Source organism: Podarcis cretensis, assembly GCF_951804945.1.
Source record: "Podarcis cretensis genome assembly, chromosome: 7".
Lineage (NCBI taxonomy): Eukaryota > Metazoa > Chordata > Lepidosauria > Squamata > Lacertidae > Podarcis > Podarcis cretensis.
Genome location: NC_137176.1, coordinates 3,500,735 through 3,524,074, shown reverse-complemented (window position 1 = coordinate 3,524,074; position 23,340 = coordinate 3,500,735). Strand labels below are relative to the sequence as shown.

Here is a 23,340-nt window from a genome sequence, read left to right as displayed (position 1 = left end):
GCACAAAAAACTCCAGCATTGCCCAGGTTTAAAACTTGGGTTCATTGATATTTAGTCTGCTGATTGGCTTAATTTAATTAAGACAGTCCATGAACGGCAATAATCTTGCTTTCCTCATTCTCTCAGCCAGGTAAAAAAAATCAATAAAGGGGGTGGGGGACCACAGTCTTAAATGGCTCAATTTCAAATCCCTTAAAATAAAGAAAGTCTTCCCAAGCCTTTTTCTTCGCTTGGCAAGCCTCTGAGTTGCTTCTTTGGCGATACTGTCACCAACTACACACTGGAGTTCAGATACTAATTCTCATAGGCAATATTCCTCTCTGTTGGCAGCTAATGCATTGCTTTGAGTGACTTTTCCTTGGAAATATGCTTTCTACCGTTACTCTCAGTGAAGTGCCTAAATTAGGGGGATGGGGGGAGCTTCAGGCCTGGTGGGCCCCCTCACCCAACCCTCAGGAATCTCCATGCCCTTCCCAAGTACTTTTGTCTTGCTGGAATGTGTCTTTGAAGTGTGATCATGCCACTTGCTTGCCAGCACAGAGAGCGAGGGTGAGGCATGTCGCCGACTGTACAAATGCACAGTCCTTTGCTCCATCCACTGTTGCCTCTGGCTCAACCCTTCTCTCGCACAAAGCCCCTGGGAAGTTGCTCTCAAACGAATGTGGCCCTCAGGTTGAAAAATCTTTCCCGCCCCTTGTCTTAAACAACGGTGTCCTTCCAAAACACAGTTCAGAATGCCTCCTAATTTGGATATTTATCCAAAGTGTCTCTCCTTACTTGGTTTCATGCCGGCTTCCAAAATTCTTTTGTGTTCTTATTTTTAGTGTTACTCAGATTGTCTTCAATTGCATCTTCAACTGTTCGCTCTTAAGAGGTTCTTGTTCACAGTACTGATCTACACAATGCAAAATGCTGATAAACTGGAGAGTTCTGTTTTCTCCAGGAAAATAATAATCTGTGCTTGCACTGAAACATGTAGAAATATTTTTAATTCAGCCTCAGCAGTAATCTTGAGATTAGTCTACAGATCTGAAGGCTTTTTACTAAACATTTGAATGAGAGCAAGTATTGGAATTGAGGGGAGAAGAAACTAAATGATTTAGCATGGTGCTGCATTTAGTTTGAGGAGCCCCAAATTCAGTCCCCCGCACAGTGTGAACTTGGACCAGCCATTATCACATTGCCTGATCCACCTCCTAGGACTGTTATGAGGATAAAGAGGCAGGCATGCCAACCAGAGTAGGAACTTGTTTCTGATACACACCTGGGCTATAAATTTCAGGTGTAGCCCTGATGCTAGCCATGGCTTTCTTGCCAGCCTACCTCCTTGTCTATTTCTGTCAGACACTTTCTTTTTCTGTGAACAAGCTGTCAGTCACCAGTTGGCATGACTGAGAAGAAATTCTCCCTAGATTCCTGGTTGGTAGCTAGGAGCTGGTGCTTTCACCAGGTAATTTCAATAGCAAATTATATATTTATTGGTATTGGTTCATCTGTTGTAGACTCAGCGCTCTATTCTATTCCCCTTCAGAAGAGCTGCTGATGTACTGAATCAGCGTGCAAGATGGAAGCAAGGGCGCACTGAGTGCCCACCCTCCACACTGCCAGCTTCCTCTGCCCCCAGCAGCCACACATACATGCATGAAGACTTTCACACAGTCCGGAGGCCCAGTTGTGTATGATTCTTAATTGTGCAGAAGTCTTCACACATGCAGATATACCCACAGATATAGACTTCTTTGCTGCTGGTCTTTGCACTGTATGCTCAGATGCCAAGGGATGAGCACATTTGTGGGGGCAGAGTGGTCACTTGATTGCTTTTCTTTTTGGAAGTGGGCTCCTCATGCTCACAGGGTCCATATTCAAGGGGTGGTGGTGAAATGTTTCTCAGATATCCCCACAGAAGGGTCACTTGAGACTGGCATGCTAGCTACAGTGGGCAGAAGGAGTGGCATATTGGCAGCCTCCCTAGACACATCAGCCAGCAGAAGGGCTGGAGATTCAACTGCTGGCAGATGAGCTGCTAGTTGAAGTCCCTGCCCTTGCTACACCAAACTTTCCTGGAAGTTAAAATCAGTAAACCTGTGGACTGATTTATGGCCGAGCAAAAATACTGCCACCATTCTAAATTCATCACGCTATGCACAGAAGGTGAATGAAAGAGGGTTTCGGTGATTTTTTCCAGCAGAGTGAAATTATTAGCAGTAGCAGTTCCCCCCTCCCCAGTTTCTTTGAAGAGTTGATGCCACAAATGGTGGGGCTCCTTTCAGCATCCACCAGTGGGCAGCTGCCATTTTTGTTTCCCAGAAAGTCCAGAATAATGTTATGTCTGAGGCATTCTGGGAAACAGAAATGGCAGGTGCCAGCTGATGGCTATTGAGAAGAGCTGCACCACCAATATCTTTTCTTTTTTGTTTTTATTTTAAAGAAATTGTTACTTTTGCATCTGTCACCCATGAGAAAACTGCTCGCACTGAACATTTCAAACAGTTTGGTTGCCCCTGAAATATTTCCCACTTTCATGAATTTCACCCCTCCTCAGGAACGCACTGTAGCTCCTCTCCAATTTAGTTGTGAAGGTTATCTATTGAGAACCTCTTCCTCAGCCTTAGTCACTGTGTCAAGTTCAGTCTTTTTTCTTGTTCCTCACTTGTTCCTGCTGAAGGCACAATCTTAACCCAGGCTGGCTTTGGAGTTATTCTAGAGAGCATGACAGAACCTTGAGATTTTGCACGTGTGTGAGATGCTTTTATATAATTGCCAAGTCACGTTCTTTCTCTGTCTCTCTCTCTCTGCCCCCTCTTCCTCTCTCTCACACACACATTCAATATTCAGGAAGGCTGGTGATGGGCTTGGGAAAGCTAGTGCAGACTACTGAGAACACAAAGATAAAAACACACATATCCAGACAAATGTCTTAGTCTGCAGTCTTATAACACTTACCTGGGAGAAGCCCCATTGAACTCTGAGACTTACTTCTAAATAGGCAGTACAGGATTGCACTGCAAATCAGGAAGGGGGGCTGAAGATTAACTTTATTCAGGCACTAAACTATTTATGGCCATTCTGAAGCTGCCATGCCTGAATAATGGCTGCAACCTCAAATGATTATGAATAAATTAGTATTCCTTTCAGCCATTTATTGCTGATTGATAGATGTTAAGATTTGAGAAATATTGAATACCAAAGTTCTGAATTATGAAAAGTTAGATTAACATTTCATGGGAGGTGTCAGTGCACTGAGCTTTTCACTTGAGCTGCCATGCTCTTTTATCCAAAAGTCTCTCTTTCCGCAGCAAATGTTTGTTGGGCCTGGGCCAATTGAATGTCTACAGAATTCACTCAGTATGGTGGTGGAATCTTATAGTATAGACGTCATTTAAAAAAACCCTCACGGTCTTTGTTGGCTTTACCTTTGCAAGAGATGAAATAGAACAAACCAGTCTTCATTTTCCAGACAGAGTCCAGAGCAGCAAATTAAATTCCTTCTCCAAGAACATACAAGGTGGCTATTGGTGCCCTGCACCTAAAGGCCTCTCCAGATGCAAAACATAACCTGACCTTCATGTGCCAAGGCCCCGAGACCACCCCATTCCCTAGGTGAAAAAACCAGTCGAAACGTGGTATAATGATTTATGGGGTAAATTAAGGCCACAGCTTTATTGGTTACAGATGTGAAGGTTTGGCAATAGGCATTGGGTGAAGCCACCACTAATCCACTCCAGCCCATCTGTTGGAGGTCTGATGGTAAACCCAACTGGGGGTGGGGGCACCCTATGACTTACATCAGATAGGGGTGCCCCCAAGAGGTCCCTGTTGAGGAGTGGTATTGCCCTAGCCCCTGTCTGAGCGTTGGACAGAAGCCACTCCTCCTGGATCCACAGCTGAGTCTCAAGGCAGGTCCTGATCCCTTGATCCACTGCTGCACAAAGTTCCAACAAAAGGAAGAGGTCAATTAGCCTGGCAGGCCACAGTTTATTCTGTCCAAGTGCCCCTTTTGGTCAGTTGGTCCCGCACCCAGGGCAATGTCCAAGACCTCCTGCCTGCTCTTCGTTGGTTCACTAGAGCAGCTCAGAGCCCGTCCACAAAACCGCCTGCCTAGGAGGGCAAAGAGACTTAATTCAACAGGGGAGAGGAGAAAGTGTACATAGAGTAGAATGTTAAGAGCATCTGTTCAGCTTTCTGCCATTGAGAAGCTACGACAACTAAAAAGAGCTTGGTTGTGGTTGTGATGCACCCCATTTTCTTTTTCCAAAAGCAGCCATGATTAATGTGCAAGTTCTAAATAATGCTAATCATAAAGATGAAGCCTGACTGCATTCCCCTTTTGGTCAAATGCTTTCTCATAGTCCCACATATAGCGGGCTAACCCTGGCTTCTTAGAATCATAGAATCTTAGCCTTAGAAGGGGCCCAAGGGTCATCTAGTCCAACCCCCTGGAATGTAGGAATCTCAGCTCAAGCATCCGTGACAGATGGCCACATGACCTGGAAAGCTGTCCCCTGGCCTGAAAGCGAGATGAGTTCCACACCCCATAGTCACCTCTGACTGGCCTTAACCGTCCGGGGGTCCTTTACTTTTAGCTTTTTTACCTTCCCCAGATAATGAAATGTATTCTAGAACTCTCTGGAATAGAAGTAAACGGTCATCAGCCCTCCCAGAATTTCCCTTGAAACATTAACATTGCCAATTGATTAGGGAAAAAATGACTGGCTGTTGGGTTTTTTTTGCTTTGGGGACAATTCCCAGAAATGAACGGAGCAAGCTTGTTTTTCTCAACACTTCTTCAAGCTGGCTAAGCGCACTAGGCTTCATCAGATGGATGTGCTTTGGGACCTGCCTTGTGACTCAGAAGCCTCCTTCCTACTGCAACCAAACCATCTCCCAGTGCTGTTGTTTTTCATTTCACAAAGTGGCAACCTTATGATCCATGTAGTCCTCTGCTGCTGCCATGTGTTGGTGACTCATCCGTGTGTTGGTGGGATGAGGGAAAAGGGAGGGCGTAACTTCCCTGGGAAGGACAACTGAACGCAGCCTGTGGGCTTCACACCACCTTCTCTAGGTTTAGGGGACTTTCTGTCTGAACTTGATGGCTTACTTAGGATGCTGCCCACCTCTGAAATTCAGGATCACCATGATCACTCACACAGGTCCCTTGGCTTACAGAGGGCCTGAGGCAGATGAAAGAGGAGAGACTCCTCAAGAGGTAGCCTTAACAAACCACCAGTCTCTGCCTTGCCTGCCCCAATTCATATTACATAATCATGATATTGACCTGCCTTTAACATTTGAAATGTGCTACACACTGTCTACAGCCAGTGTTTACTTTTCTTTGAACAAGAGCACACTGCAGACTTAGACAGATCCCAGCAAAAAATTACAAAGGCAGTCTATCTCGAGACACAATGGAGTGCACCTTGGCGGGGGGGGGGGGGCAGCCCCAGGGTGCAAGCCTGAAGGTCCTCACTGGTGTGATCCAAAGGAAAGCAGAGCAACACATTTGGCACCAGCTTGGCTTCAAGAGTTGCCAGAAGAAGGCGTACAAGACACCATCCAACTGCCTTAAGGACTCTTTATAATGTTAGCCTAGATATATAACTAGATACAGATAAATAAAGCAGAGCCTATAAGAAGCAAGCAGACTCTTAAAAACAGGCAGCAGATTCTCTGAGGGCAACTTGTGCAGCTTTCACAAAACCATATCCCCGGTTTCAGCTACAGACTCTCAGCTGTCTTTCTTCCAGGTCTGAGGCAAGCTGCCTGTTTCACTAATTCACCCCCTCCCACTGCAGAGCACCCACCTGAGACCCCACCCACGCTCATCTGAGAAAGCACCCAGTCGCCAGGAAAGAATACATTTTTGTCAAGGTTCCGATTGCTTATTCCCAGTGGTCAGGGCAGCCAAATTCACAACAGTATTATTAATAAGGTTTGCTAGTTTTTAAGAAGCTTTTGGCTAGGCAGTTCAATTTTCGTGAGTTATTTTAAAAAGATATCTTCTTAAGATATAGAATAGTAGAGTTGAAAGGGATCCTGAGGATCTTCTAATCTAGTTCCTAGCAGTGCAGGAATCTTTTGTGGGGCTCAAACCCACAGGCCTGAGATCAAGAGCCTCATCGTCTACCAGCTAAGCTATCCCGGCTATATAGCAAACTTTAAATAAATGACCGCAGATCCAAAAGGGGCAGGCAATAAGAACTTGCCTCTGATCAGTGTCCTCTTTACGTGCCCTTCCTCTTGCTGTTCCAGAGCGATTATTCAAGTGACACCGACAGTGAAGACCATTTCCTTATGATGCCGCCCAGGGACCATCTTGGACTCAGCGTGTTCTCCATGCTCTGCTGTTTCTGGCCACTGGGAATTGCTGCCTTCTATTTGTCACATGAGGTAATGTAGAATTCTGTTATCTCAATTAGCAGTGTGTGCAGGCATGCGCTGCCCTGTTTATGCTGAGGGCAGGATGAAACCATCCATGGACTGGGCAGACAGAGCTGAGTATGTAGGGGGCGGGATGACCTTGCACCTCCACTTTTATTTCTGTGTAGCAACTATTCCCCTCCCTGGTTTGATATTTCAAGCTTGCCTTATCGACTGTACTCAGGAGTTCTTTCCGTTTCATGAAATAGAGGAGATAAATTCTCAGCGCAGGTGCTTGGATGGCTTTAGTGCCACTGTATTCTGCTCTGGTCAGACCTCACCTGGAGTACTGTGTCCAGTTCTGGGCACCACAGTTCAAGAAGGACACTGACAAACTGGAACATGTCCAGAGGGGGGCAACCAGAATGGTCAAAGGCCTGGAAACGATGCCTTATGAGGAACGGCTAAGGGAGCTGGGCATGTTTAGCCTGGAGAAGAGGAGGTTAAGGGGTGATATGATAGCCATGTTCAAATATATAAAAGGATGTCACATAGAGGAGGGAGAAAGGTTGTTTTCTGCTGCTCCAGAGAAGTGGACACGGAGCAATTGCTCCAAACTACAAGAAAGAAGATTCCACCTAAACATTAGGAAGAACTTCCTGACAGTAAGAGCTGTTTGACAGTGGAATTTGCTGCCAAGGAGTGTGGTGGAGTCTCCTTCTTTGGAGGTCTTTAAGCAGAGGCTTGACAACCATATGTCAGGAGTGCTCTGATGGTGTTTCCTGCTTGGCAGGGGGTTGGACTCGATGGCCCTTGTGGTCTCTTCCAACTCTATGATTCTATGATTTACTTTAGGCTAAATATGCACAAGATTGTATTTAAGATAAGCTCATCATGCAAGAGGTTGGTTGACAGAAGTAATAATTTAGAATTCTAAAGCTTAGCTTATTAAAATTTGATATATCTCTGGAAGTTTCAACCCTTCAAAAGAAGAGAATTGAGACTGAAAGACCAACGGTAAATGTGGGTGCATGAAGCATAAGTTGAAAGCAAACACAATATTCAGGATGTGGTTATTGCTTACATGGGGCAGAAGTTAATGGGGGCACTTTAATGTATAATGTCTATACTTCTTGGTGCATTTGAATTTGTAAGTATCTTAATTTTTCTTTCAGACTGAAGGGCTTTTGATCCTAGAATGCATTCAAGACCATTTTTGATGAGAGATCAAAAAAGCATTGAGGCTCTTTAGTGCATTTCCCCCACCTGCCAACATTGTGAATGCAGGATAGAACTGAGAATCCACCTGCTATTTTTAAATGCCTGTGCAAGGCTATGATCTAGTCCCCGCTTACCTGGGAAGGAGCCACACTGAATTCAATGTCGCTTACTTCTCAGTACACATGTATAGATTGCACTATGAAACTCAAATTTTTGTTCTCTCACCTGACACCTTTATTATTTCCCACCTCTCTCCTTCCATTGAGTGTCTCTCATCTTACACTGACTTGTGTTTTATATAGAGCACCTACTTTGTTTCAGCACTCTAGAAATAAAATTAAAGGGTGGAAATGTGCATTCTTGCTACTGTGAATTTGACAGTCACTTTATAGACTGATTTAAGCAACTGGCTTCCTTCTGTTGCAAAATCCCTAAAAATATACCCATTTTCACAAGCACATGGCACATATGATCATATAAATGTCACCAGCCCCTATGAACTGCTGTCAGGCTTGCCATTCTGCCACTTGTACAGTGCTATTACAAATACATTACTGCAGAGAAAACTAAAATAGTGGAGACATCCTAGGCTAATGAGTGAGGATGCTCTTAATGAGTGAGGATGCTCTAGGCAATAGACATTTAAAGATGATCGGTGCTGAAGGATCCAAGACCTTTACAAGGAAGTCTGCACTGTTATCTTTAATTCTGTCTGCTCTTGAACAAGCTGGCTTGCCCTGTGCTGCTGCTGCTGAGCGGAATCCCCCAACTTAGAATTCCGTTTGTGTTTTGTGCCTGCTTTTTATTTATTAAAGCTTTTGGCCTGCTACTGAAAACATTTCAGCCTGAAGACTGTGTTAAATTGGCTCATCAGTCATCTTGATGCCAACCACAGTCTGGCCAAGTATTTTTTGTTTTTTTTCTCTCCAGAAAGGAAAGTGCTGGAACTCATAGCCGCTGCAGAGGTGTCCTGCAGGACAGCAAAGGAGGGTTGATTTTGGGGGGTGGCAGTGTCATTCTTCAAGGTCATGTGAGATAGATGTCTCTGGTGTCAGATATTCTTCTTCATCATCATTTAATTTGTATGCTGCCTTTCCATAGTTAAAACCATGCTCAAGACGGCTTACAACATGAAACGATTTACATAATTACAAATGTGACAAAAGCAATTCCCCAGCCCAAGTGTCTGTTCAGCAGGCTCAGCTTTTGTAGCTGGAGTCAGTCAGGGTCTTGCCCTCCCAGGCCAGGTGGAAAAGCCTGCAAGACAGGGGGTAGGTTTTCTAGGACTCACAGGCAAGATTTTGCCATTAACCATGGCAGAATGACCTACTCTAGTTACACTATGCTACAACATGTTTAAAATATTGATTTCTTCATTTTGGATTTAAAAAAATAGGGGTTGTCTTATACATGGGGGCATCCTTTACATGGAAAAATACGGGGGTGGGTGGGTGTGTATACCATTGAAGATTTGAAAGCTTAAACCTATGGCATTCTGTGTGCAAAGCAGGTGTTCTGTTATGACCTAGCATGGCACATAGAAAAGGGTTTCACCTGGCCTTTATTAGCCGAGCAATAATTTAACACACCATGTTTATTTAGACATGCTTGTCTCAATATTATAATAGTTTAAGTGTTATCATTTAGATGCTCAGTTATAATATCGCAAATTAACTCATCAGTAATTTTAAAACAGAACAGCTGCAGTGTAATTGCCTTTCACCATTTGTGTTCATTAAAATGCAGTTGACAGGAGTTGAAGAACCACCTAAAAAGAAAACAGACCCACTGAATCAAGCATCCAGGCAATGCAGGATAAAGCACATTATTGTAAAAGAGATGTCAAAATTATTTGACATTTAAGAAGTGGGGCTGCAGCTTAATGTGGCTCATCTGTTTATGCCAAAAATGGATGCCAGGTGGCAAAGACAACTAAATTACTAACTCAGAAAGTCCTATTCAATGCACCAGTTTGTCTGTGACGGGGCAATCCTTTATCCTCCTGTGCTTGATGGAATGGATCTGACTTTGTAGTGTTTGGCTATTTCTACCTTAGCAACAGCTTTAAAAGCCCAAACTATACAGGGGACGCAGGTGGCGCTGTGGGTTAAAGCCTCAGCGCCTAGGACTTGCCGATCGAAAGGTCGGCGGTTCGAATCCCTGCGGCGGGGTGCGCTCCCGCTGCTCGGTCCCAGCGCCTGCCAACCTAGCAGTTCGAAAGCACCTCCGGGTGCAAGTAGATAAATAGGGACCGCTTACCAGCGGGAAGGTAAACGGCGTTTCCGTGTGCGGCTCTGGCTCGCCAGAGCAGCGATGTCACGCTGGCCACGTGACCCGGAAGTGTCTCCGGACAGCGCTGGCCCCTGGCCTCTTAAGTGAGATGGGCGCACAACCCCAGAGTCTGTCAAGACTGGCCCGTACGGGCAGGGGTACCTTTACCTTTTACCTATACAGTATACTAAAAAAAAAAAAGTCTAAAAAAATCAATTTTCCTCTTTAAAGTTGAAGAGTGCACCATATCCAGGTTTACTAAAGTGAGCTTTTCATCCCCCTACAGACAAACAAAGCCATTGCTAAAGGGGACTTCCACCATGCAAGCGCCAGTTCACGACGAGCCCTCTTCCTGGCTGTGCTGTCCATCACCATTGGAACAGGCATCTATGTCGGGGTTGCTGTGGCGCTTATAGCGTACCTGTCCAAAAACAATCACATATGAAACTCAAAGAAGTGGACTGCTGTAGAAAGCCACAGGAGGCCATGACATTTCAAATATCACTTGTTTTGATGGTACGAAGGGCTGCTGTAATTTTGTACGATTTGAATTCTGAAGAAGAATGTTCAGGATCTATACACCCCCTCCAGCTCACTTTGAATGTTGGCAGTACAGTCATTGCAAGAAGCCAAGAAATGCAGGTTCTTTCCTGAGAGCCAGATATACGTCTTCAGAGCTCGTTGCTGTCCTGAGCTGGACCAAACCCAAAGGGAGCTCTGTCGCATATATACCCTTGAACATGAGGTTCATCTGTCAAAAGGTGAGAGGCATCTGAATGTAGAGACCTAAAGCTCTACACAGCTGACTGTTTCCTACATAAGAAAGGCGATTCCTCTCTCGGCTTTGGATGATTGAGAAGATGAAACAGCTGGTTCAGTGCATATTCATGACCATGGCTCAAATATTACCTGCAAAGTGAATGTCATATAGGAATAGCAGGAGCCCGATAGGAAAAGAACAAACTCAAAATGATACGTTCTTCTGGTCCATCACATCCAGAGGTGAGGCAAAATGAGGTGGCTGCCTGAGGGCAGCAGATTTGGGGTGCTGGACTTATGGAACAAAGCTGTTGTGAAAGCTTCCTGCGCAAGCTGCGTTGAAACCAAAATGAGGTGTGCAGAAGTACAGTCATGTTCTTGTGCAGCTCCTGTTCATTTCAGTGGAGCTTACATTGAGCTTCTTGGTGCATTGCTAACAAGAGGATCTGTCCCTCTCAGGTGCCAAAGTGTCTTGGGCTGGCCCTGATCCCACTCTGAAAACGACTGGCTTGCAAAGCATGCAGCTCTTTCTGGCAGCATCCCCTCTCTTAACAAAGGGGCCTCTCCTGCAACTAAATATAAGAAGCCTGTCCACAGATTTCAAGGCATGGAGTTCCACATCACAGCATGGACCAAGAGGTCTGGTTACAGGACCCTGGAGTGTCAGCCTGATGGCACAAACCTTCATTCTTGGTTTATGGACTTTCAGTCATGCTGTGATACATTCCCCATTCTCTAGTTGCGATGTTCGCCTAAAATAAACTCAAGTGGGCAATGGGCATATTGAAAAGAATTAATTAACATTAAAAATCAACTGAAAATAATATTTATTTTGTGTATTACTGTGCTTCTATTTCTTTGATGTTCTTCTGATCTCCTGAAGCAAATCTTACCTAGCATTTTGCAGATTTCTGTGAAACCACTCGTTGCAATGAACCATTGTATTTATCTCTATTTATTGCTTTTAATCAAGGCTGTTACTCTAAGGTCCTGTTAACACTGAATTTGTTTATTTTCCATTTTTTAAAAGTGCCGCTTCAAATTAAAGGGCATACAGATGTGGAACTATTTTTGTGCAAGTTTAGGAAGTTCATTAAAAATATAAGAAATGCAGATGTTGGTTCATGTAATTTGCCTGCTTGTTATAAGGGGAGCAGGTGGCTTTTACCTTTTACCTACTTGATAGATCTTGCACAGTCAGATAGCAAAATGGGAACAGACTCCTGTCAACTGTGACAAAAGTGATGAAAGACAGCCATTTTACAAGATATCCTGCAGGAAACTTTTGTCCATATATAAGGCACATACCAATATCAAGAGACTTTGTTATAAAATTCTGGGCCTTTACCACAACCTCCCTCACTAAATGACAGAGCATTTTATTTGGGGTATGTATATGTTTCTACACAGTATTTATTTTTTATAATATTACAGATACATTGCTCAGTATAAAACCAATCCCTGAAAAATCACTTGATGGAGTTGGAGGCAGAATTTTAATTTGAGCCTGCCAGTTACATTCCTAACCACCATGCCTTTGAGGGAAGCTTTCTATCTCTTCTGCTTGGAACTTTTAGTGGCTATGGGATGGCTGCTAGTAACACAGTTTACTGGGCTTTTGATTTGATGCTTTCACTGTGGTTTGCAAGATGGGTGGAAATGCTGTCCAGTTGTGATCATTCACACAGAAATTGTCAGTACCGGTTGTTTCCATTGTGTAATATGTGGGTGTGGTGACTGCTGGCTCAGTGTAATAAGAATGTAGCATGCACATGTAGGCTTGCCCCACTTGGGGTGCAGCAAACCATGCTGAAGTACAGTGGTCATCTTGCCCAGATCACACAGTCATTCCACAGCTACTTGCTGTTCCCACAATAATCCTATTATTTATTTTTTGCCTTGCCCTACAAAGTATATTCTCTCACATGGCCGTTTCCACATATCATACCTACCCTGCTTTACAAACAGGGTCCTAGAGCTGAGAATGCTACTTGTCCAAGTCCACATTAGAAATGGATTGTGAAGCCAGAACTCCCAAAGGAAAGCCACCAATCCACATGTTGATTCCACCACCACCACTCCCAAAAAATCTTTTGAGGATCATAATATTTTTTTCCTAATTACTCAAACTTAGTTCTGTAGTTTTGAAATATCACATGGATTTGTCTGCAGGAGAACCTCTGTCACGATAGAGGAGTCTCTGGGATATCTTCAGATCTGACTCTTGGTTCGCACCTGACAAAACCTGTTTGGTCTTGCTGGTTCACCATGCAAACTAACAGCACATCCTAGAAAGCACACAACCATCTCCCCACATTACCTGCACCCAGTGCTTTTTTCTAGAAAGAGAGGTACCCGCCATGAAGTTGTTACAATAAGTTCCACACTTTTTAATAACAAAAAAGAGGTGCTGCTACTGCATCCCCTTGAGTCCCCCCTGAGAAAAAGCACTGTCTGCACCCTTGTGGGACATCTTGGGAAGAAAAAAAACAAAGGAGCAAACCCTATACAAATCCAGAGTGGATTCCCTAAGACGGTTGGACAGTTGGTGTCTTGTACACTTCCTTCCAGCAACTCCTGTATTCAAACTGGTGCCAAACGTATTGCTCTGCTTTCCTTTGGACCATGCAAGGCCGAGAGCAGGGTCCTGTTGTCTGGGTGGTGGGAATGCAACAAAAACAATGCAGGAGGCAGCAGTTACGATTTACCTGTCTCTGCAGCCACAGCAGCCGCTGTGATTCTCTAGTGGTTTGACTTCACCTTTGGAGGTACCCTCCATTGTCTCTTGAGACAGACGGATGCCAACAACAACAGGAGAACATCATAAGTTACTTTTCAGGAAGCTGCCAGACATTGCCATATAAACTTTTGCATGCTAACTTAGAAGTAAATCCCACACGCCATGACAGCAACCCTATATAACCCTATATAAGCGGAATTTGAAACCAGAGATTCCTATTTTGATTTATTGTATTTTAATTCTTTAAAAACCCTGAAGCTAAAACAGAATTGTGTGCAATTTACTACTGCACAACGAAGCACATGAACTAACAGGAGATATTAATGCTTAAAAGCAGGACTAATTCATGCCCCCCTCTCGCCAGTATGGAAAAAGCAGTTTCAGGGATGGTGAAAACCACCTCAGAAAATACTACCAGCCTGGCATTAAGAAGGCTTTGGGTATCCCTGACAAGCAACAAAATTTGTCGTCGTGAGTAAGGAGCAGCCTTTGCCACTCCAGAAAGCTTCTTTGCAAGCATCTCAGGTGAAGAACATGAGTTGCCTTTCAAAAGAGAACAAGACATAAATCAGGGGCTCTCTTTTGAAAGATGGTAGAGAAGAAGAATGCAGTGCTCTGTATGGGAGCCGTAATTGCGCAGTTGTGTGTATGCAAGCAAAGGTTGCCATATGTGAGCTTTGATAGTGCCAGGAAAAACAAACAGAAAATAACTGAATTTTCTTAACTCAATAACGCCTTGATTGGCGGATAGGCATTGGGTAAGCCTAGTCTTGGCTGGAGGGGAAGTTGTAGCCTCCATTTGCCCTTCTCGGGTGAGCAGCTTTGCAGGTGGGTCCCAGCCTCCACTGTGAACCAGCTTATTGCAGGCTGGATTGTCCTGCTGCTGCCGAATTGGACAATGGTGGCAGGAATTTAGAGGGCGTTCCCCTGGGTGCAGGACCAACTGACCAATAGCAGCACTTGGCCTTGTGCCCAGAGCAAGGGTAAGTGCCCGGCCTGCTGGGCCTTTTGGCCTCTCATGTGTGCACTTAAATCTGAATTAAAAATCTGGATCAGATATGAAACAGATCAAGAATCTGCCTGCAAGTGGAGACATGCACAAAATTCTCTTCACAAAATTTTCCCTACATGTCATGCTGTGTGTGTGTGTGTGTGTGTGAGAGAGAGAGAGAGAGAGAGAGAAAGAAAGAAAGAAAGAAGGAAGGAAGGATGGTGTATTTCTACCCATCGCCCATCAAGCATGTCTGCTGTCAAGCTTTGAAACAGTGTATATGCACACAAAAGTCTGAAGCACCCAACCAGCATCCCATGTCTGGCAATTCATACAGCCATTTGGGGTTTACACCCTTGTCAAACATGACATTCACCTGTGTCTGGAGCAGGAAGGGGTATTGTCCTTCTGCCAGCATGCATAGAGTCAAGATTGTGAGATCTTATCAAATGATCCAAGGTATGGAAGGGGATTTCAGCAAGTGCCACATTATACAGGAATGGGGGGGGGGGACTGCTAAAATTCTCTATTTCAAATACAACAGCTAACGGAACAGGAACCAGCATGACCTTTGCATGTTGCTGTAAATAGCTATATATTCCCTACAAAGGAGCAGGGTAGATCTATCGTTCATTTGTGTCTCTAGCATACAAGATTGGATCTACAGATTAATGGGAGCAACAAGATTAAGAAGGTTTGTAAAGAGACAGATTTTCAAATGAGAAGTTCCCAGTGCTAACTCTACCTGAAAAGACTTTCCTTGGCTCAGTGGAAGGGGAAGGAAAATTTGATTTTTTTTCTGAAGAGGCACGGTGTTCCAGGCAGGCAGGCAGGCAGGCAGGCAGGCTCTTCAGTATTCAGACTTTGTATTACAGGCACAATGCCTCCTGCACTCAGGAAGAAAAATGCACTGTCTGAGCTGGATCTATCCACATACAACATCAATATATCACATATGTGCCCATTGTTCTTGTATTGCTCAGTGCTCAGTGACTATTATGCTGAATTAACAAACCCTGTATAAAAACACACCTCATTATAGCATTAATGGAACTAACTATTCCCATCGCGTGAATGCTCACAACAACTGCAAGCCCTGCAATCAGATAATCAACCACAGATTCCAAAATAAACTGGATAGTCAAGTTCTTTTGGAAACTTGACCCTCATTAGGATTCCTGTCCATTGATTATTCTTTCCTCTCACTCCCCCTCTTTTGCTTGCTGGTGACAATTAGGATTTTCGTTGTTATCCTGGAGGGGTGTTGTGACGGCCAGCAGAGCCAGACCAGAGTCTGGTGATGCAGTCCCCCTGAAATTCCACCAGAATGCTGGCACCTCTCTCTGATTGGCTAGAAAGTCAGCTGGTCACAGAAGGGGGAGGAGCAGCACTTTGGGAGGGAGAATAAAAGGAGCAGTTTCTGAGGGAGAGACTTAGATAAGGCTAAGGTTCAGGTTAAGACAGGCATACGCAAACTCGGCCCTCCAGATGTTTTGGGACTACAATTCCCATCATCCCTGACCACTGGCCCTGTTAGCTAGGGATGATGGGAGTTGTAGTCCCAAAACATCTGGAGGGCTGAGTTTGCCTATGCCTGGGTTAAGAGATAGGGCTGGATTTAAGAGGAGAGATAGGGAGTAGGATAGGATTTGATTGAAGGAGAACTGGTTCTCAGTTAAGGGAGACTGGGTTGAGAGTCTGGGAAAGGTATGCAGGCCGGAGTGTTCTGGGAGGGTTGTGACTGAACCGGGAGAGGTAGAACCTGTGAGAATACAGGCTCCCTGGGTCTCAGTATAGCCAGGATGGGAGGGTTTGTCTAGTCCAGAAGACTCCCAACCCAGTCACAAGGGGTAAGGGGATCCCCTGGGTCTGTTATACCGTTTAGAATACCTCAGGTGCAGGATTGCTGAGAGAGTGGGCAACTGAGGAAAAGTGCCCCTCACTCATGAACCAAAGTATTAATCGGTGAAGGAAACTGTATGAAGTTAAAAGTATTTAACTGTCATAATTAAGTAACAGAAACTGAAGTATAATAACTGATTTTGAGTAAAGAGAGGTTAAGAGAAACTCTGATTGTAACACTGTGTTACAGTGAGACATCTTATAGTTAATTAAAGTACCGTAAATAAGTTAACATCTACCTGAAAGACCACATTTCCTGACCCACTTTGTTTCAAAACCTTCATTTTGTTTAATAAAATTTTCTTGTTTGTTTGATCATTTTATGCCCGAGGCTCTAATCATAAAGTTTTCCCTCCCACAAGTCCCCCACTAGACATCCTGTGGTAAATTTGTAAAGCTTTGTATTAACTGGTGTACAGTGAGGTGTGTGCATTATATTTAATAGGGGACAGTTAGCAAGGTGAGTCTGCCACATTATTAACTGGTGATAAGCAGTTGGATCCAAGTGTTGACTCATGTTCTCACCTCAAAACCAGAGAACCTAGAACTCCTATTTGGACTCTCCATTTTGGAGTCTGTAACTCCATTAAAGTCTCTCTCCACTACTGATGAACCTTCTGCAAACCTTTTCACCTTTCATAACAAGCACAAGTTTGCCTGTGCATATACTGTCAGAGAGGCGGCCAGCAATAACTCACACAGAGTATGTGGAGCTAACTCTTAATTAGAAGAAACACCTTGGCTTCTTCACCAGCGTGCCTCATCTCTGCCTTTCCACTCCCCTCCTCTCCTGCTTCTTTCTCTACTTCTGATTCTGGACTGTTCTCTTCCACAGCCTCTCCCTGCTCATTAAACCTCCTAAACTACCTTCTCAGCTTCCTCTCTCCCTCTGTCCACCCATCCTCACCACCAGTCCCCGGGCTCTGAACCTTCTTCCTTTGGAGGTTCTCCAGATGGTGCCTCCTACCATTTTTCTGTGTCCACCCAGTCCATGACAATGCTCACTGAATTGTATTTTTTCTCAAACAATAGCCTTGTGTATCCCAATAACATTTTAGCTTACTTTTTGAGGAGATGAACAGATGATTTTATGTTTTGTGTATATCAAAATCTGAGAAATGGTGGGGGAAAGTGAGGTGTTATGGACACTGGAAGCGCTGGAGCAACACAGCATGGCAGCCACAGCACTTAAACTGCTAACAGACTTTATTAATGAAAGTAGGAAAGAAAAACAAAATATTACCAGTTTGTATTACAAACAAATCCTAAAGTGACCAAGTCACTGGGAAAAATTGAAACCTCTGATGGACAGATATAGAGACAAGGGGAGCTTGCTGCTGGATGCAACATCGTCCCTGGAGGCTTGGGTAATTTTGGTGGCTAGGAGTGTCTTTTCCCCACTACTTGCCCAAGTCCACGTTAGACGTGCTGCAGTCATAAGCACAGTAACATGGAAACACACCCTGTTAACTTACTTTTGAGTAAGCATGCTTAGGATTGGTTAAAACATTCAATACATTGTGTGTGACATTTCAAAGTATAATTTATTTGGGCCCAAAAAAAGAGTGTTGCCTGCTTCACACATTAGGTGTGCACACCTAAGATTTTTAAAGATGCATCTTTAAAAATATCTTTGCAAACAAATATATTATACACAAGTGCTCAGCAGGAAAGTGTGATTAGAATGGTGGAAAAGCGGGCAAGACTTTTGTATCTTTAATAGGTGTGTAGAAGAGGGGAAGTTCAGCATGTAAGGTACACCTGTTGGAGTACCCTCTTCTACATTCCTATCGAAAGCACAAGAGTGCTATCCTTTTCCTCACCTGCCCCTTCTACTTGTGATTTGCTGCACCTGCCTGTACAGTGTATTTATTACTCAGTGGCAAATATGTGTCTCTGCTTAGTGTGTGAAGTGGCCCAAGCAGGAAGATTGTAAATGGATTTCTGTGTGCATCTGAATGGGTGTATGACTCTGAACAGTGAGGTAGCCAAGTTTAAATGGACAAAAAGGGAGGGGGCTCTCAAAGCAGAAAGTGGCAAAAAGGCCCCAAAACTTTTAATATGGCCCTGCACAAAGGGATCTGGAATGAATGTAGGACTGACAAAGGTTAGTTTAAGAGCACAGCTTTCTTCTTGAAAGTTTTGAATGCTCCAGAAGAATAACAGGAAAGTCGCTTTAAGATATTAGTGTCTACATTTACTGCAAATGAGTGGATGTGAATATGCCAAACTACCTTCAACAGTTTAAGGTTTAGCTGGGTGTATGAACCCCACATCGATCCTTTCCTAAAAGAGCTGTTCTATTGTTGCTTCATAGACTTTATGTAAGGCATAATATCTATTAATAAATAGCCTGGCGGCTTGCTTATCGCAAATAACTCTGCTGGCTGGAAGGCTCCTTTCGCATTAGAATCTGCTGTCCTGGGGGTGTTGAGTGGGGTGTAAGAATTCCACCACTCAGCTTTTGCCGCTTTGCAAGGGCTGGCAGATTTGCGAGGGCTCCTACAGCAGATCTGTCTGGATCTGTGGAGCCCTCCCTGACTGCAAATCCAATATTCCCCATGTTCATAATGCCTGAGCAGACAGTGTATTGAACTTCACAGGGAAAGTTAGTGCCTCAGCACATTTCTGCACATTGTTTAATCAAGCACCAATTAAGAAGAAGTCTGCCAAAAGGATGCTCTTTCACAGTCTGTTTGTTAACACTCTACAGACTCTTGTTCCTCAGCATATGGAAAGTCATTTATTCCCAAAGAAATGTGGCGATGGGAAATAAATTCTGCACTGAGCTTTTGGGAAGCTGGCTGTTGTGCTGCACCATGCAAATTTTTAAACTGCATGTTTACAAGTGTGAATTTGTTTTCTAAAATAGTGAAATCAGTCACTCTTAGGAGCAATAGGCTTAGTGCACAAATGAACACAGCACAGACAGTAATCCTTTACAGGAAAAATATATTAAATTAAAACAGACCTTAAGCTGGGAACTTGTTTACAAAATTAGTTTTCTTTTATCTCTTTGGAGAGCAAGTGGCCCAAATCATTGGTGGCAAAAACTTTCCTACAACCTTTGAATCAACCCTACCCTCTGGAATCAAGCATTGCTAGAGAACTGGTACATGTAAACCTCAAAAGAGGCACTGTGGGCTCCTGCCCCATTTTATGGCTGAAGGCGAATGAAAGCGTGTTAAGACGCTGCACTGTCAATGTTGGTGTCATAGTACAACCATAGCGTCACAGGGCTGAGATGGGCAACTTCAGAATTCCTCAGGAGCCTCTGTATACAAATCTGAAACCCACACTGCTGGTAATGGTTTTCCAAAAGTGCTCAGCCATGGCTGAGGGATGGTAAACAGAAACCCAAGAAGAGAGATAACATTCAAGTGTGGAATATCTACCACTCAACCTCTTTGTAAACATGTTCTTTTCTTAAAAATGAAACAGTGGGACATCCTCATCCCCACTCCAAAACCTTATTTAAATGCCTCTTAAATTTCTTGGTGGACTAGAGTTATACTATCTGCCTCCAGATATACTATCCCTTCCTTGTCTGTATCACTTTATGTCAAGGGATTCTAAATACTTTCCACTCTGCCACTTATACAGCAGCACTAGCTCAAACCTTTGTAAAATGCTCCTGCGATGCATCTGGTGGATGCTAATTATAGGGCCACCTACCAAAGCAATGTTCTGAACAATAAGATTGGAGCATTACTCATCTTTCCTTTAGGATGTCAGTTATTATGTTAAAAGATGGTGAGGTGTTTTAAATAAGAAGAAACAATCTGGAACCGAGTTTTTTATGTAGGGCTTATCCACACCAGAGTTTACTGTGGGTTTCAAGATGATTGTGTTCCCATTTAATTTTTGTAGTCCACATGATGCTACACCAAAAAACCCACTAGTATTTATGTTCCGCCCCCCCGTAAATTTGGGTTTACCTGATATGGGGCTAATCCACTAACTTGGGTAGAAATGGACTCCAAATTAGTCCAGTGTTTTGGGGTGAATGGATCAACAGTCACTTTCTTCTATTCTTATTTCCATGCCCACTCCTTCCTCAGTGCATATATATTTTCTTCCTGGCATGCTACTGAACAGAAGAGAGAGAGAGAGAAGATTCCTCAGATTTGCATAAAACCAGTAAACTGCAGAAGCAAACCAGATTAAAAAAATATCCACCAGATATTGCACAGGAATCTGAAAAGTGTATTTTTATTAGTTTTAAAATTATTACAAATCAAACCAAATTACTTTAATTTTATATAATTTCTTTTAAAAAATCAGGTTTCCTGCTCCTGTTGCAAACATATGTCCATCATTTCAAACAATTGTGACACATGAGGGGGGCGGGGCTTCTGAGTCAAGCACCTCTGGTTTGGGTGTCCTCAAGGCCGAGTTTCTGGGCTTCCTCACTGATGCTGACGGCATCCACCCATCTCCATCCAAGGTAGCCAGCATCTGGAACACTCCACCATCACATTCTAAGCAGGAGCTGCAGGCATTTTGGGGACCCTTGAACTTTTATCATTCCATCCTGCCACACAAGCTGTGGTGGAGCCCCTGTACCAGCTCATGGACAAGAAGTCCCCTTGGGCCTGGGGCCACACACCCGGCGACACCTTCTCTGCTACAAAGGGCCTCCCTTCCTCAGTCAGTGTGCTCGCCCACTTCAGTGAGTCCCTGCTCGTGGTACTCACCTGTGATGCTTCCCCATAGGGCTTCAGCGCTGTGCTCAGCAACTGCTCGCTGGCTGGCCAGGAGGCTTTGGTTGCCTATTGCTTGTGGACCTTGTCAGCAGCTGAGTGGAACTGTGCCCAAATTGACAAGGAGGTTGTGGCGGTCGTGGCTGGAGTAAAGAGGTTTCACTGTTATGTACTGAGCTGAAACCTAGAACAATAGGATCCAGAATGCAGCTATCTGATTGGTCCGCAGGAGCCACCCAATCCAGCTCCAGGTGGAAGTGAATCAGCGACCTGATTGGCCTGCAGGAGCAGCCAATCAGGCTTCTGAGGAAGTGAATCCGCAACCTGATTGGCCTACAGGAACAGCCCGGAATTAGCCAATCATGTGGGGCCCATTGTGTAAATAATGTATATATAGCTAGACGTTTTGGGGAAAGTTTCATTCATTGCTACTATGAGCTGAATAAAGAGCATGAAATTCACACTTGACTCTGAGTATATTTCATTCATGATTACCTCTATGGCCACCACTTCACAATAATCACAGGCCACAAGCCTCTGCTGGGCCTCTTTGCACCAGACCCCACAGATCTTGTCCCCTGCACGCTCTGGTGGTTCATCTTCATGGCCCCCTATGACTACTTGCTGCAGCAGCACCCCAGCAAGCCCACTGGCCACACACAGCTGAACCTTGCCCTTGGGTCATGCTTGAACATTTCAACACTACATTTCAACACCCATGTTCATTAGGCTCCAACCATAGCAAAACCTTGCTTTTTTTTTTTAAAAAAAATATTTATTACTTTTCCAACAATTTAAACACTACAAAAAACAAGAACAATACAATACAATACACAAACACTACATAACACTGACACATTAAACTAACAAAACAAAACAAAAACAATTTAAAGCACATGAAATAATTTCAATATCTTATTTCCATGACCTCCTCACACCTCCCTTTTTGTATTCCACTTCTGTTAATTGTTTCAGCAATTCCTTTCCATCTTCCTGTTTTCTATCCTGTAATTATCTTAGCACATTCTAACCTTATTTTCCCTTTAATACTCTATTAATCTGTTTATACTTAATTCCTTATAACATTTCTACTAAAGCCATATAACATTCCAACATTTTTCTAACATTCATTAAATTTACAGTATTTCCGTAAATAATCTTTAAACCTTTTCCAGTCTTCTTCCGCCGAATCTTCTCCCTGGTCTCGGATTCTGCCAGTCATTTCCGCCAGTTCCGTATAGTCCGTATAGTCCATCAACTTCATCCTGGTGATCTTCTATCCGATGCTCTTGGCTCTTTTCCAAGTCCCTTCTGCAGATCTTCTTCATATTTATACAAAAACTTTACTTTATCTTCTACTGATCTTATTTTTATTTTCCTTTCTTTGAAACTGAAGGATAGACCTTGGGGAAACTCCCACCTAAAGATGATTTTGTTCCTTCTCAGCAGAGCAACAATATCTCCATAGTTAGGCCTAAAATCCAAAAGATATTTCGGGACGTCTTTAAAAATGTCCACTCTTGACTGTTGTACTTCTAGGTTCTTCTGGTAATGCCAACCCAAGATTCTATCTCTCTCTTCTTTAATTCGAAGGGTGATCAAGCAGTCTCTTAATCTATTCTTCTCTTTTTTCCCTCCTCTTCCAAGTCTGAAGGCCCTCACAATTCTAAACTCTTCTTGGCCCAAGTCCAAGTCCCAAAAGTCAGCAGATTCCTGTATGAGAAAATCTGTCAAGCTTTCCTTCTCCAATTCAGGTAGGGCTCTGATCCTCAAATTCGTCTGTTTTTCTTTAAGTTCAGTCATAACAAGCGTCAACTTATGTTCATCAAGTTGCCTCTGTAGGGCTGGGACTCTCTCTCTCTCAAGTTGTGTTACTTTACATTCAGCAGCAATGGCTTTCTCCCTGGCTTCCTCCGCAGTCTGCCATATCAAAGTAGATTCCTGTATCAATTTCTGGATAGTTTCTGTATTGGTATTCACATTTTGTCCCAAATTATTTATACTTTCTGTATTTAAGTCAATTTTAGTAGTTGCAACATCCACTTTTACATTTATCGCGTCTGTTTTCTTGTTAAGCTGTTCCAGTGAATCATTTATTTTATTTAATGTAGCCGCTAAGGCTTCTTCTGTCGACATTCCTCTTGATTTTGAGTGTACTGATGCAAAAGCAGCAGCAGAAGAGGCAGAGGGGCCTGATGTTGAGCCTCTCCTGGATTGATGCCAAGTCCTCCCAGACCTTGATGTTTTTTTCAGCAATTGACTGGTCTGTTTTTTCCTTTCCATTTGCCATAACACTTAAAAAATTCAAGGTCAGTCCCAGAGTCTCACAGTTCTTTATCTTGCAGCTGGAAATTCCCCTAACCCAGCTCTTGTAAAGCAACCAGTTTCAAAGGCTT

At 43.6% G+C, this 23,340-nt stretch overlaps 1 protein-coding gene and 1 long non-coding RNA gene across 4 annotated transcripts in view; one reads left to right on the top strand and one right to left on the bottom strand.

Annotated features, from left to right (window-relative positions):
- The window catches only part of SYNDIG1 (synapse differentiation inducing 1), a 32,733-nt gene extending 21,012 nt beyond the window's left edge, over positions 1–11,721 (top strand). For all 3 annotated transcript variants that reach the window (XM_079983681.1, XM_079983683.1, XM_079983682.1), the window contains exons 3-4: positions 6,250–6,387; positions 10,136–11,721. In XM_079983681.1, coding sequence (XP_079839807.1) covers positions 6,250–6,387; positions 10,136–10,294 — 297 coding nt within the window. In that variant the 3' untranslated portion in view covers positions 10,295–11,721. The remainder of the gene's footprint in view (positions 1–6,249; positions 6,388–10,135) is intronic.
- LOC307220077 overlaps positions 2,802–23,340 on the bottom strand; it is a 45,474-nt gene continuing 24,935 nt past the window's right edge. The window contains exons 2-3 of the long non-coding RNA XR_013840692.1: positions 20,180–20,331; positions 2,802–4,098 (exon numbers count right to left, since the gene is read on the bottom strand). This is a non-coding gene — a long non-coding RNA (uncharacterized lncRNA). The remainder of the gene's footprint in view (positions 4,099–20,179; positions 20,332–23,340) is intronic.